Here is a 14,689-nt window from a genome sequence, read left to right as displayed (position 1 = left end):
CATAGGATAATAAAGCAACATGAGGTAAGGAAGAATGCAGCATACTCTAGAAGATGACAGTTTCCTTTAAATCTTGAAGGACAGTAATTTGCCATATTGTAAGTTGTCATTAGCATCCATGTGTTGCATAAGTTACTGTGTACTGCTTAAATTTTGCTAAAAATCTTTGGTCTTTCTGTTTTTTTATTTTTATTTTTATATTTTTTTCTTTCTGTTTTTTAATAGTGACTATAAGCAAAAATAATATGATAACTCACATTTGCATAGTTCTTTTTAGTGTAATTTCTTCCTAGCCACCCAGAGGGAGGGAGGTATTAAATCTGAAACTCAGAAAGGCTTATCCATCATCACATAGATAATAAGTGTCAGAGACAGGACTTAAACTTAGATTTCTCTTACTGCAAGTTCCATAATATCACACTGCCTTATGAGATTAAGAAAGGAAGTTGCTTGTTTCCCTGTGTGTGACAGTATTTTCTTTGTATTTATATGTGTGGTTCACCAGAGATTCTGGAATACCAAGAATTAGGTTTCATTGTATCTTTCCTCACATTATCTAATGCATTATGTATCTTTCCTTGTGGAATAGGAAACACCATACCATTGCCGGCCTCCCTCTCCTCCCCAACATTTTCCTTGTCTTCTTAATCATTTAAGTTTAAAAATTATTTCTCATATGTCTAATTAAAAGGATCTGTAATTTGTTGTAACCAGTTGTCCCTCTGCCAGCCTGAATCTCAAATCCTTCCATGTCCATTTGTGAGCTGCTGTGCCCAGCAAACCAATCAGTACATATAGACAACTTGGTACTGAGGGTCTGAATTTATTTAGGTTGATCCGAAGATGAAAGATACATAGTTTGTCATTGGGCTTTCCAGCTTGATAGAACCTGTCCAAGGTCATGCTTTACTAATGAGTTCTTTAGGAACTCACGTCTACCTCTGTACTGCTGTAAAACACTGAAAGAGGGCTTTAGTGTAGGAAATTAAATGAACCAAGTGAAAAAGGCGGGGGAGATGCCTAGAACTAATATAAAAATATTGATATGGGATGTATGGATAATATGTGAGACATATGGGTCATTTCCCCGAAGGAAGACTAGGAGCAATGGATGGCAGTCACAAACTGGCAAATATACGTTTCATGTAAAGAAAAATTTAATTGCAATTTGAGCTATCTATTTAAAAGTAGGCTCAAGAGATATAGTAGATTCTCTCACACTGGAGGGCTTCAAGCAAAGGCTAGATGACCACATATTGGGTGTGTGGTTGAAGGGACTCTTTTTCATGGATGGGTAAGGGCAAATGGCTTTGGAGGCTCCTTTCAGTTTTGAAATTGTTCGATTTTATAAAAATGTAAGTCACAAAAGGTCAGTCATTATTTGGTATATATTCTGCATAGCATCTAATACTCCGAGGTTGTTCAATAAATATTAAACAGCCAATTTCTTCATATTTTCAGATTCTTACAACTTTAAATTTTACCCTTTTAAAATTTAACCTTCCAATAATGTTTTCAAAGTATCTCTTTTTAAGAAAATCTGTTTATGAAGAACATAAAAATGATTTTGCTGCTGTGGTTGTGAAATGTTGGTTGGTCTGGATACTGAGTATATCCAATCTGTCACAACTTTTCCCTTGTTACAACTAAATAGGTTCCAGTATATAGTCACTACATTCCTGATAATGTTGCTTGTTACATTGATTTTCCTTTGAAAAATCATAAAAAGGAGTATATATACTACAGTAGATGAGGGAAGTAGCCTTCTCCTTTATTGATAGAAATTTGACAACTTCTTAAGAGACGTTATGTATGGTTTACAAAGTTAAGATGCTATACTATACTTTAGCCGAATAAACATAAATAGAGCCAAAGTTTATAAAATTTATTCATGTAAAAACCTGGAAAGGCTTACATGAACTGATGCAAAGTGAAGTGAGCAAGCAGAATGAAGAGAACATTGGCATTACCATTGGCATACCTCTATTCCTAGGAATGAGAAGAATGTAACACTCATACTGATTGTCTTTGGTTCCTTTAAACCTCATCCACTAAGTAGTCAGGCTTAGCCAGGGTTAATATGAAAAGCATCCAGTGAGTGTTTAGAAACACCAAATAGACATTGACTTTAAAATATAGGGAGAGAATCACTTTTTAATTGATTTATTTTTTCCAATTACTAAGTAAGATCTTAAACATATCCTTTTTATATTTCCCTTAACTTTGTATTGGAGATATAAAAAAGTGTCATGTATCTCCTTTAATAAAACAATGGAGAATTATTAATTCTTCCCAATGAAAAAAAGTTGAATTAGAGAAATAAAAGTCAGATAAATCTTATCTGAGATGCTGTCAAACTTAATTTATTAATGTAATATTATTTGATGACCATTCCAGGTTATATCACTTTTCTGACATTGTTATTTAAACAGTTCTCAGAAAAAATTTGTGTTGTAAACATAGTGTTTTTAAGCAGGTTAGAAAAGGGAAATCCCCCCATTAGGAACAGATGTTTCTAGGAGACTTTTTTTTTTCAGACAAAGACAAGGTTTATTAGAATATCTGTCATATTGGGCAGACTCTTAAGGAATCTGAATACAAGTGAGCTATTGGCTAGATTTGCTAGAATCTGAGCCTAAGAGACTTTTTTTGAGAGGAGTTGTACTGCTTAGGAAAAATGCCAGAGCTTTTAGAAGCTCCTTATATTGTTGTGTATGGTATGTATGTGTTTGTTTTAAGGAAAAAAAATCTTTAGTGAAGCTAACCTCTTCTCTCATATGCATGACAAAGAACATGTGAACTAATTCCAGAAGGATTTGGTGAATCAGTGAATTTGTAGAATCTTATTTAACCTGGGAAAGAGAAGACTTGGTGACATAGTCATCTTTAAGTATTTGAAGAGCTACCACATGAAAGAGCCATTAGACTTTATCTTGTATAGCTCCAGAGACAGCACTGAAAACAGTATGAGGAAGTTACAGGGATGAAGAATTTTCTCAGAGTAGCCAAGAATTTCCAACAGTTAAATAAAGCTTTCTCAGAGTGAAATGGGCTGGCTTCTACTGCCATCCCTGGAAATAGAGTGTAAGCATAAGTGAGATGATAACAAATGATCAGGGATGTTGTAGAGAGGACTCATACATTGGGGGTAGGGGAGGAGTTGAATTAGAAAATCGAATGGAGTTCATTCCAACTCATAAGATAATTCTTTATATAATAAATCAAAAAAGTCTAAACCTTTTCTGTTCAGCTTTATAACTTTCTTGTCAATGTGCCTAAACTTGTTAGAATATAATTCTTAGGTTATTAAATTTGCTGCCTGTTTCCTCATTTGTAAAAATTAGTAAGATATTAACTATTATCCAGGTACTTGGTTTATTAAGTAGACATTTTTAAATCGTGGAATAAGAAGCAAATAGACATTAATGAAATAGTTTGGACTAACTGGTTTCCGAATCCCTTAAGGTCTAGATCTGTGATTCTATTTTCTGTATTTAGTGTTATGCTTACATTAATAGGTTAGCCTTGATTGAGCCAGAGGCACTTCTGTGCTAATGGAGAACAAATTTTTAATGCCTTCAGTTACTTAAATCAGCTCATCAGATTTTTCTTACAGGATAGCTAGTTTTGTCATGTTACATGGGCTACTAATTTAACCTTGTTTCTCTTCCAGGGCATTTGCATGTTAAAGGGAAAGAAAAAATGTCAAAATCATTAAAAAACTACATTACAATTAAGGTAATATACTATAAAACTTTACAAAATGAATGACAAATTCTTAAATTGGTTCTAAAATGTGTGTGAATTGTATGCCATGTAACTGATTCTTTGGCTTCCAGTAAGCTCTTCCATGGTTATAAATGTGGTTTTCCATCTAACATACATTACTCTTCTTTGTCGTAGAAGCATATAATAACTTTGCCTTTTTTATCCTAGTTACTTCTACTTTAGCATTGTTCTGCTTCATGTTAACCTATAGACTGATTCCTTTGTTTCTTTTCCCCATACTCTCTTTTTTTTTTTTTCGGTGAGGCAATTGGGGTTAAGTGACTTGCTCAGAGTCACATAGCTAGTGAGTGTTATATGTCTGAGGACAGATTTGAACTCAGGTCCTCCTGAATCCAGGGCCAGTGCTGTATCCACTGTGCTACCTAACTGCCCCTATACTCTTTGTTTTATATCTTTTTTTATACTGCCATTTCATACTTTTTTTGGTTTGTTTTTTAACCTGGACCAGTGATTTCATAGGGTTAGGTAATTCCTAATGAGGAAACTCTCTCTACCAAAACTAATGAACCTCTTCTGTAGCTTATATCTTAGTGAGTTTCTTGGGAACTGAGGGAGGATCAGTGATTTGTCCGTGATCACCCAGCCAGAAAGGATGTCTTTTAAATCATTCTTGCAAAGTTCCTAGCCTTCTTTCTTCTCTAGAAAAAAATTTGTATGTCCTGTAACCATTCTGTTTTTTATCAGGGATAGTTTGCTATTCTACTGTATTTTATCTTTTGATGAGAACTGTAATTGGTTGGCTTTTTTACTTGCCTGACCCACTTTATGATGCTTACATACACATATCATGCTATTTAATGGTGAGTCAAATGGAGAAAGTACTCAGTGAGAGTCGAAAACATATGTGATTGAAGAAAATGTTTTTTGATGGTTTGATGTAATCCTTTGACTTTTGAGTTTGCAGAACCAAATAAATATAATCGTAAATTAGGAAACAAATGTGGATGGAAAAATAACCAGATTCTAGGCATTTCTTCCATCTCCTCCATATAAATCCTATCATTGAAAGGTACCAGCCATAGATCAATTATAAGTAAAACCCTAGGAATATTTTTAGCTTATTAGGAGTTCAGTAAATATCTGTTGATTTAAAATGAAGGCTTCAATTTTTGGTTATTTGTTAGAATTAAGTTATCTTTCCTCATCTTAAATATTTAACATCTTCAGAGGAAGTTTAGCAAATGTGTTTAATTCTTTCCATAAAAAACTATTGGTTTACTTGTACTTAAGTGATTTTAGTGAAGCAGCATAGAATGTCCTTCTAAAATCTAATTCTGGTAACTCTTTTTGGTATGGAAGTGACCCTGGTTTCTTGAAGCTCAAACTGGGAGGTTTTACTGAGCTCAAAAATCCCAGTGCTACATTAGCCCAACCTAATCTGCCCTGCAGCACTGTGATGCAATGGATAGAGTGCTGACCCTGGAGTCAGGAAGACTCATCTTTCTGAGTTCAAATCTGGCATCAGACTAACTGTTTGACCCTGGGCAAGTCAGTTAACCCTGTTTACCCCAGTTTCCTCATCTGTAGAATGAGCTGGAGAAGAAAATGGCAAACCACTCCAGTTTCTTGGCCAAGAACACCCCACATGGGGTCATGAATAGTCAAAGGTGACAGGAAAGGACTGAACAACAACAACAAAATCTACCCTTATTTTAGAATCCTTGGATAGTTCTTATGTGGAGTGGTTAATATAAATTTGTAGTTAGAGTAATCTGTTGAATGCCCTCCTTTCACTTAGTAGGCACTTGACAAATGATTATTGCTTAAGGTTGATAGTATTGGAACACAACACATAGGAAAAGAGAGACGATGAGCGTGTGTTACAAACTTGTCCACATTTAGACTTAAAAGCCTTGGAGCCATGATAGAGAAACAAGCTGTCTTAAAAGAATTAAAATGGGGGAGGGGAGAGGATAGGATGACTAAAAAAATTCCCAGTTGAGCCAATTTAGCCTGATGTTTATTTTTTCCTTTGTAGCTAGGTTTGATGCAGTAAACAGAGCCCTCTTACTCTTTCATTCAACTGTTCTGCAACTGAAATGTTAGTTTAAGTGAGCAAGGTGTGTACCTCTGTGTGTATATGTGCTTGTGTCCCCTGAAAATTGAAGTGTAAGATAAATGAACAGAGAAACCTTCATTAAGTGTTTACTGGGAGCAGAGCCACGTGTAAAGCACCAGGGATACACATAGAAAAGCAAGGCAATCTCCCATTCTCAAGGAGCTCTCATTTTAACGGGGGAAACAACACATACAGAGGTTGGAAAAGGCCAAGTGGTTTTCTGGGTGTAGCAGCAAAGCCGATGCAGTGCATCTTCTTTCATATTCTATCCACTGACAAAGCACCAACTTTTCTGGAGAGTGCTCAGGCTTCAGGTGGTGAAGGTCCTTTCTGGGTCTGCAGGAATGGTGACTGCTGAACAGAGGTGAGCTGTAACACCTGCTTCTTGTCCACAGGCATAGATAATGGCTGGGAGGGCAGGGCTGCAGCTGTAGGCAGATCCCTTTGGAGTCTTTAGTCAAGCTGTGCTCTTCTTTTTTCCTTTTTTAAAAGAATTCCATATGCGATCTCCTAAAGTGATCTTAAAGTAATTGTGGATACCTTAACACTGGCTTCCACATGCAGATATTTTGTTGAACTTGCATTCAGTTTAAAGAGACAGTATAATAGTTGCCTCTCATCATTTATACTGATTTTTTTTCTTCAGTGCTTCCTCACTGTTGGAGAAAGTTTTACTCTTTCGCTCATAGACCAGGGTTTTTATAAATTGCACACCAACTGCCATTTGAACTGCCTAAGAGAATATTGCTGCTTTATACTAAGTTCCTGCTTTAACTGCAGCATACTTTAGGGTGTTCACTAGAGGGGTCTCAGTGTGACCCCAAACTCAGATAACCATTTCACCAGGCTGTTCCTTGAGATCACAGTTTGTCATTGGGCTCGTGCTTGAAACTGCTGAATGTAGTGCATCTGTTTACTCCAAAGGGGAAGATATTTTCTTAGGCTGTCCTCCTCCAGTGTTCATATTGGTCCTTATAGTTACTAAGGGTTTGGCTTTATTTTAGTGTTCTTTTCATCCCCGTTATTGTAGTCATTACGTATCTTGTTCACTTGATTTTACTTCTTTAACTCCATATCACTTCCTCTAAGTCTTCCCAAATGTGAGCTAAATTCCTTGTTTCTTCTGACACAGTAATGCTCTGTCACATTTATCCACCACATTTTGTTAGCCATTCTCCAATCAATGGGTACCCACTTTGTTTCCAGTTTTTTTGCTACAACAGTTTGTGTTTAATATTTGAGCCCTTTTTTCGTCTTTGACCATGTTTGAAGTGTGTATTTCATAGTGGGAGCTGTGAGTTAGAGGGTTTAAATTAAGTTTAGTACATCTTTTTATATAATTACAAATTTTTTTCCCCATATCAATTCATAGTTCCACCAACAGTGTTATTCATGTGTTGATAAAAGGAGGAATAATTGATCAGAAAAGGTTTTTATGATGCTTAGAGTTTGGGCAGGAACATCTCCACAAAGATTTTATGATGTGAGTTAATATACATTTGTAGTAATAACAAGAATAATAATAACTCACAGTTACATACTTAAGGTTTACAGAGTGTTTTGTATATGAATTTCATTTGGTTCTCACAACAGCTCTGTGAGGTAAGTGCTATTATTATATTTTATATTACATTTTATAGATGAAGATGTTGAATCTTAGAGAGTTTAAGTGACTTTTGCCCAGGATGATACAGTAATAAGTATGTTTAAGGTAGAATTCAAACCCAGATCTTAACTCCCAAGTTCAGTGCTCTATCTGTTTTGCCACACAATCTCTGAGTTAATATAAAAATTACTTGTAGAATAAAATTATAATAAATGTACATCATTTAAAAATTTTTTTAGGACTTTCTAAAGAAGTTTTCTCCAGATGTTTTCCGGATGTTCTGTATGCTTAGCAATTACAGATCAGGTAAGAAACACATTTATCCTCAGTATTTCATTTTCTATCCTATTCTCTTTTAGAACTTCATATTTAAATTATATCAACTACTTTTAGCTCAAATTTCAGAATGCAAAACAAATTGTTATATGAGACCCAGGGGTCAGGGCAGGCAAGAGTATACCTGACTGGGGGAATCAAGGACAACTTCATGAAGGAGATGACTGATGGCTTTAAAGAATGGGCAAAAATTCAACAGGAGAAGGCAGAGAAGGAGTATATTCTAGGTGTACAGTATAAAGGCCTGAAGATAAGAAAGCATAGCAATATTTCTGTGGGAGTCAGCTGGTTTAGACAGACAGAAGCATGGTGGGCAGAAGAAAAGCTATGAATGCATTTTCAAATGGTGCAATGTAGATGTAGGATGCTGGACAGTTTAATAGACTAGCTTTTGTGAAATAATGATGTGGTAGGGGAGCTTTTTTTTATTTTTAAAGCATAGATGAGATGTAGCCTTTGAATTGGAGGTATTGCTTTGAATGAATAACGTCTGTAGCCTCTATATTTCAATGCGGACCTCACATTGAACAGATATATAAATGCTCACCAAAGTATCTGCTGCTTATGCAGAACTTATTCCTCCTAGACCCTCATAAGAATAACATTTTTGGCTGTGTACTGTCAGCTCTTTATTTTCCCTACTCCAGGTTTTGTATGTGTGTGTATGTATACACACACCCCCACATACCATATATATGTGGTCGTGGTATGAAAGAACAGAGACTCATAGAGTGGGTTAACTAACCAGAGGGAAAACCATTGTTAAAAATGAGGGCAGGAATCCCACTCAGTTACTTGGTTTATGGTTTTGTCAGAGTTTTCCCCAGGTACCTATGTAAAAGATAGATAGATATAGATATAGTTAGATATCTATAATACAGATATGTGTTTCCATTTTAAATCCATGAGAAAAAAAAAGATAAAACTATACTTTGTATTTATTTGGCATTTAGGGTGGTTTTCAGTTTGTCCGTTGTGATTGTCAAAGTATGTAAAGGTATGTTAATGTTTTGAGAGAAATTATATTTACAAGTTCCTCTAAATTGAATAGACAAATTAAAATATAGAAATGTATGCACTTGAAGGTTTTTTGCCTTACCCCTTAAAATAAAAGCAGCATTTAGGGAAGGTGCATGTTGAGGTTGAACACTCTAGCTGCTGAAGTCCCAAATATTTATTAAAATTGACAGTTTTAAAGTTCAAGCATTATGCTAAAGAAAATTAAAACAGTTGATATAGGTAATGATTCTTTGTGCCCAACTCTTCTTATGAAAGAGATTCTTTGCTCAGAATTTTTGCCTTTTACGTCCTGTCAAGTCTCAGATTCCTTAAGAGAAGGAAGCAGCTTGCCTAAATGAACAAATTACACCATTTTTTCACCCTACACAAAATTGGAGGTGAGAATATATGTCCCTTGACAGAACACAGAGTCTGGTTCATGCTGGTGGTATTGCTATTAGATGTCAAAGCAGATGAAGTGCATGCTATATTGGTTTAAAAAAAAAAAGAAAAAGAAAAAAAAGAATTAATGAAGTCTCCCAACCTGAGAGCCTTTCTCAATTTTAAAGGATGAGAGAAGAGAGGTAGTAGAAGAAGATTATTTGGTTAATCTGTGTCAGTGTGTAACACTTTTGTGAGCTTTGTTGTATAAACAATTTGATTTAAAAAAAAATAAAAGCTTTTTGACTGACAGCAGTTTCAGAAATTGTAATTATTTGTGGAACTTCTGAATTTTATTTTATTTGCTAGTTGCTCTGAACTGCTGCTAAATGGCATAGGAAAACAATGAGTAGAATCTCATGGATGCAGGTCTATTACTTTCTGTAAAGTAGAGGGAACTCTGAATGGAATACCACAAAAGAAAAGAATGATGAGCATTGGGGACTTTTGCATAGATCTCTGCTATATTAATTAGTCTGTATGTCACAGACCTATCAGTTTATAACAGTGTGAAAGTATTCACCATTATTAACATTATTGTTTGTGACTTCACCTGCATTCACTTCTTCATGAGTAGGATGATTAGTGGATAGAGCAAAAAAGTTAGGAGAAAGGCCTTACAATTCCAGTCTACCATGATTTTGCTCAGTACATAGAGCAAGCTACTTTGGGTCTTTGGCTTCAGTTTCCTGGTCTCTAAAAAGGAATTTTTGTGGAAGTTGTTTCTTGACTTAGAAGCAGGGCATTGGTCAGTCTTCTGGTCCTTTGTACTTAGAGGGGCTAAAGCAGTAATAGAAAGTAAATATATATGAGGTGCTCTCGGTAGCTTTAGAGACAATTTCTGTTATTAGGAGGCTTTTCCATCTTACATACACATTTTAAATCTTAGAAATGAATAGATCCAAGAAGCTACTAAACATTATAGTAATAATACCTTTCCTTCAGTCCAGATCAGAGAAGTCTAGCTGTCAGATTTTCTCCTCCACAACTAATTCCAAGGTCAGTTGCAGCTTTCAACCTGACTTCCATTGGTTTTTAGGGTTCTGTGGCATGGAGGACAAAGAAAAATAGTAGTACTGGAGTTAGTGTGTTTAAAAAAACTAAAGCCTGTTTCACCCATCTCTAGTAAGAATTTGTGCTGATAGCTATCACTTAGTAGTTTTGCATTTTCAGAGTTAGCCCTATGGAGACTGAACGTTTCTTCCTAATTGTTGTGAAATTCAGTAGGGTAGCTACTACCACGTGAATGGCTTTGGCAGCCAACTGCACAGGCTTTTCATAGGCACAGATTATCAAGCACATGATCTAGCCAATTAAGCTTTTGTAAAAAATAAAAACACAACCTTTTATTAAAGTAAAATCAGAAATATTAATTTCTGGAGAACTTAGAAATAATCTAAGCCTATTCCCTAATTTCACAAATGAGGAAACACGAGTCCAGGGAAGTTAAATGATTTGTCCAAATCACACACAGCTAGGATGAGGATCCAGATCTCATGACTTCTATCTAGTACAGTTTCCCTTCTTGATCACCTTAATATCCATCACAGGGTTTGTCTGCACTCCTGCCTCACCTGTTTTTCCTCATTTATCTTGCCTTCTTTTTTCTCCCCCAACCTCCCGACTAATAGAAAAGTAGAAGAAAGAACATGGAGTCGTATACTTCATTTTCACATTCCACGTTTCCCTGTAACTGTCTTTGATTCACCAGAAAGAGGTTACTCTACCTTCTATGGCACTCCTCTTCCCTTTCCTTTGAGAAATGTTCCATGTTAGTTTTACAGCCTCACTGTTACTGATGTGAGCTCAAACTTTTGTTGTCTTAGAGCATTTAAAAACACAATTGAGGAAAAATAGTCTCTCCTCTTCAAAACAAAGTTAAAGAAGTTTTCTCTGTGGATCTTATCTGTTCCTTGGGAAGGAAATGAGGAAGAACAGCAGTGTATTCTTATAGTTGCACATCAGGATCCTTAATGAACATTAGATCAGGCCTTATACTTACTCATCGTAGATTGATAACAATCCAGGAAGGTCATGTTACATATTCAGTTTTCTGTAGGTTATGGGGAAATGCTTTTTAAGCCCAGTTTAGGATCCATAGTGGGAATGATAGCTGGACTCTAGTGGCAGGATCCATGCACCCCCAGACAATTCCTATCTCACCTGTAGAAGGCTTTCAGGATAGAAGGCTTTGTAATGATAGTTATATCCCTTTTATTAGTTTTTTCTTCTTGGTCATCGCAAAGGTAGCTTTAATAAAGCACTAGTTGAAAATGAGAAAAGTGAGGAAAACTAGTGTAGGAAAGGATAATGTTAAGAAGAGACCTCTGTGACAAAGGAGACCTTTGATGTGACAGTCTACAGCTAAGATATTTTAGGACATAGACATTTCAGGCTTTAAAAAGCTTTTAAAGTAAGCCTTGAAAATAAACACCCAGACTGCCCTGCTTGATCAAATACCCTACTGCCTTGTCCATCAAACATATGTGCATAACACAACAAATGATCACTTTGCAGGATTTATCTAGTCTTAATTTATTTGCCTTCCTGAGGAGTTTTTGATAAAGCTTAAAGAAAGAATGGAGGATTTTGGGGAGGAGTTTTTTTGATATTCAAGTAAACAGTCAGGTAGAAAATTCATTTTAATGGTAACCTGCGTAGAAGAAAAAACTTAAAACTTAGTGTTTCCCTTTCAGATAATTTGTTTGGGCACACATAAAGTTGAACATATGGAGAACTTGAAACCACAGCTCACTCTTATTTTAGTTTCTCATGCTTTTTTTCTCCCAGTGACTGAGTGTAATGATTGACTGGGCCATTCATAACAAACTTATTGGCACTCTGATTCCCATTTCAGCAATGAATTAATGGAGTAGTGCATAAAAAATTTCCCCCATTCTTCTCAGAGTTCACCCTTCAGCAGAATTTGTCTTTTTCTTCCAGCCTGGCTCAAGTGACAGGGTATCCCGACTATCTCCCTGAACCTGCCCAGGTATATGCTGTTGGTCACCAGAGATCCAAGCAATAGAAAGTAGATAAATCAATGCCCAATATGACGACTGAATAAAACAATTCAGAAACATATTTCCAACTGGTATTGGAGCAGTAGTTTTATCTTGTATACAGAAAGGGCTGAAGAATATTAATATAAAAATCTCCTAGTCACAGTGACTTCAGTGTAGCTTCTGAAGACTGAATTTCCAACCTTCCAACAAAGATGAACTAGATCTTGGGATATACCTTCTCTTTGAGTTTCATTGCAAACTTCAGGGGCCTTCAGATGGGCACTACTGTCGTTCAAAGTATGCACGATTTAGAACATATTTAGAAATCTGTTTGAAATATATACCCTATGATCACCCTTCATGATCATAGTTCATTTCAACAGCATTTATTAAGTATTTATTATGGGTGAGGCACTTAACTAAATGTTAAAGGATACAAAAGTGAAGTAGTCCCTGCCCACAAGAAGCTTATATTCTACAGTGTTTTGTGTAGAATATATAGAATAGCATTCTGTAGCATTCAGATAAATTTTGAAAAAAATTTCATATTTCTTAAAAGGTTGAAAGTGAAAACAATAGAGGAAGTTTTTCCCTCCATAGAGACTGCTTTACTCGACAGTCAGCAGATGAGGTTACCTTAGTCTATTTTTTCTTTTTCTGTAAAATACTGTTGAATGAATGCATGATCATTACTTTATTAATCCATACAAAATTATCTATGTATATTTGCAAATGTTTCTTTCTGTATTCAGATAGAGCTTTGGAAATCCAGTGGGTAGCTCTTTAGTTTTTTTTTTCCTTGTTGATGACAGTTCACCAAGATTCTACCATTCAATAAATTTGTATGATTCAATTTCCTGTAAGTTGTTTGGAATGTACTGTTAAGCTAATACACAGCAAATGTCTGTTCACCATTGGATTCTGGTCCTTTTTGGGTTCTCTTCACCTGGGAATGAATATTCTCTGGCCCTAATTAAGAATTGATTAGTTTTAACATCTTCTGCTAGAGGACCTTTGACATTCCTTGCTTCAGTGCACTTGAAAAATGTCAAAATTTTAATTGTTAACTTTCCAAAATAAAAAGAAATACTACATATTTCTCTCAGCCATTTTACCATATAATCAAATCTTCCTTATTTAATAATTGTTTTGAAATTTCATTTGCTATTTCCTGTAAGTAGGTTTTGGGCAGTTAAGTTTGCATCTTTTTTGGGGGGAGGAGGGGTCTAGGCAATGGGGTTAAGTGACTTGCCCAGGGTCACACAGCTAGTAAGTATCAAGTGTCTGAAGCAGTAATTGAACTCAAGTCTTCCTGACTCCAGGGCCAGGGCTCTATCCACTGCACCACCTAGCTGCCCCATTAAGTTTGCATCTTGATGGACAGTTTTCATTTCCCCACTGTCCCAGACTGTTATTAACTGGAGAATTTAAAAAAGGTTTCACTAAAGAGTCAGATGAGCAAGATATCTTTGTTGTGGTTAGTTTTTAACCTATATGTAGGAAGGCTTAAGGCCTAATATGAAGCACCCGTGGGTGGTACTGCGCCAGGCAATATGGGAAGGATGCAACCAGAGAGGCTGCCAGACATGTGCCAACTTGTTCACTCTCCTTCCTGCCTTCCTTCCGTCCTTGAAGACAAGGAGCCTAGGACTGGTTGACTGGGTTGGAGGTGGGACTGAGATTGAGACTGGGGTTGGAGAGGAGAATCATAGAACGACTGACTGCAAGAGATCAGACCTTAGAGATCAGATCTAAGCTTTTCATCTTACTGAAGAAGCCTGTAAAGGGGAAGTGAATTGGCCAAAACAGTAGGATGAAGGAGGAGGGTGGTTGGTTATGCTGTCAGAGAGAGGCTGTCCCTTGGACTTGGCACACCCAGTTACACCGGCTCTCTATCACTTCTCCTAGTCAGTGTAACAGAAGGGCTGTCCTCCACCCTAGGCAGCTCAGTAGTGTAGGCAACAACCATATTAGCAAGTGCCTGGCATGTAGTAGCTGCTTAATAAATGTTTGGTTGATTTATACAGAGGAAGCTTGTAACTCAGGAAATGTTTGATTTCCCATCTCTGGTGTAACAGATAGGGATATGACAGTGATTAGCTAGAGCACATCCTGCTGTTAAGGCATGGAACATGGAACCATCCAGAGACGGATAGGAAGAGGTGGTAAGTCTAGAGCAGAGGTAGTTGGCTACCTCTGCAGCAGAGCTTATACACTTAAAGAGACCAAATACTCAGGGATTTTTTGTTTGTTTGTTTTCTGGACTAACATGTTTATTTGCTGTGTTCTCTTAAGGTTTCTATAGCCTACAAGGTATAGGTAAATTGAACCCTTAAACTTGGTATTTCCTTTAAATTGAGATTTGATTTCTGTTGATACTGTCCATGGTCTTAAAAGCCATAATAGATGTTTCTCCAAAGGCTCATTGAGCATGTCTTCTTTTTTCATTTCTCT

General features: G+C 36.3%; 1 protein-coding gene across 4 annotated transcripts in view; it reads left to right on the top strand.

Annotated features, from left to right (window-relative positions):
• Positions 1–14,689, top strand: part of CARS2 (cysteinyl-tRNA synthetase 2, mitochondrial) — a 66,867-nt gene that overhangs the window by 34,229 nt on the left and 17,949 nt on the right. For all 4 annotated transcript variants that reach the window (XM_078147321.1, XM_078147320.1, XM_078147323.1 and 1 more), the window contains 2 exons: positions 3,674–3,738; positions 7,694–7,760. In XM_078147321.1, coding sequence (XP_078003447.1) covers positions 3,674–3,738; positions 7,694–7,760 — 132 coding nt within the window. The remainder of the gene's footprint in view (positions 1–3,673; positions 3,739–7,693; positions 7,761–14,689) is intronic.

This window comes from Phascolarctos cinereus, unplaced genomic scaffold (assembly GCF_003287225.1).
Source record: "Phascolarctos cinereus isolate Bilbo 61053 unplaced genomic scaffold, phaCin_HiC Scaffold_7;HRSCAF=346, whole genome shotgun sequence".
NCBI lineage: Eukaryota > Metazoa > Chordata > Mammalia > Diprotodontia > Phascolarctidae > Phascolarctos > Phascolarctos cinereus.
Note: the sequence above shows the minus strand (reverse complement) of the source record. Positions and strands in the feature narration are given on the sequence as shown.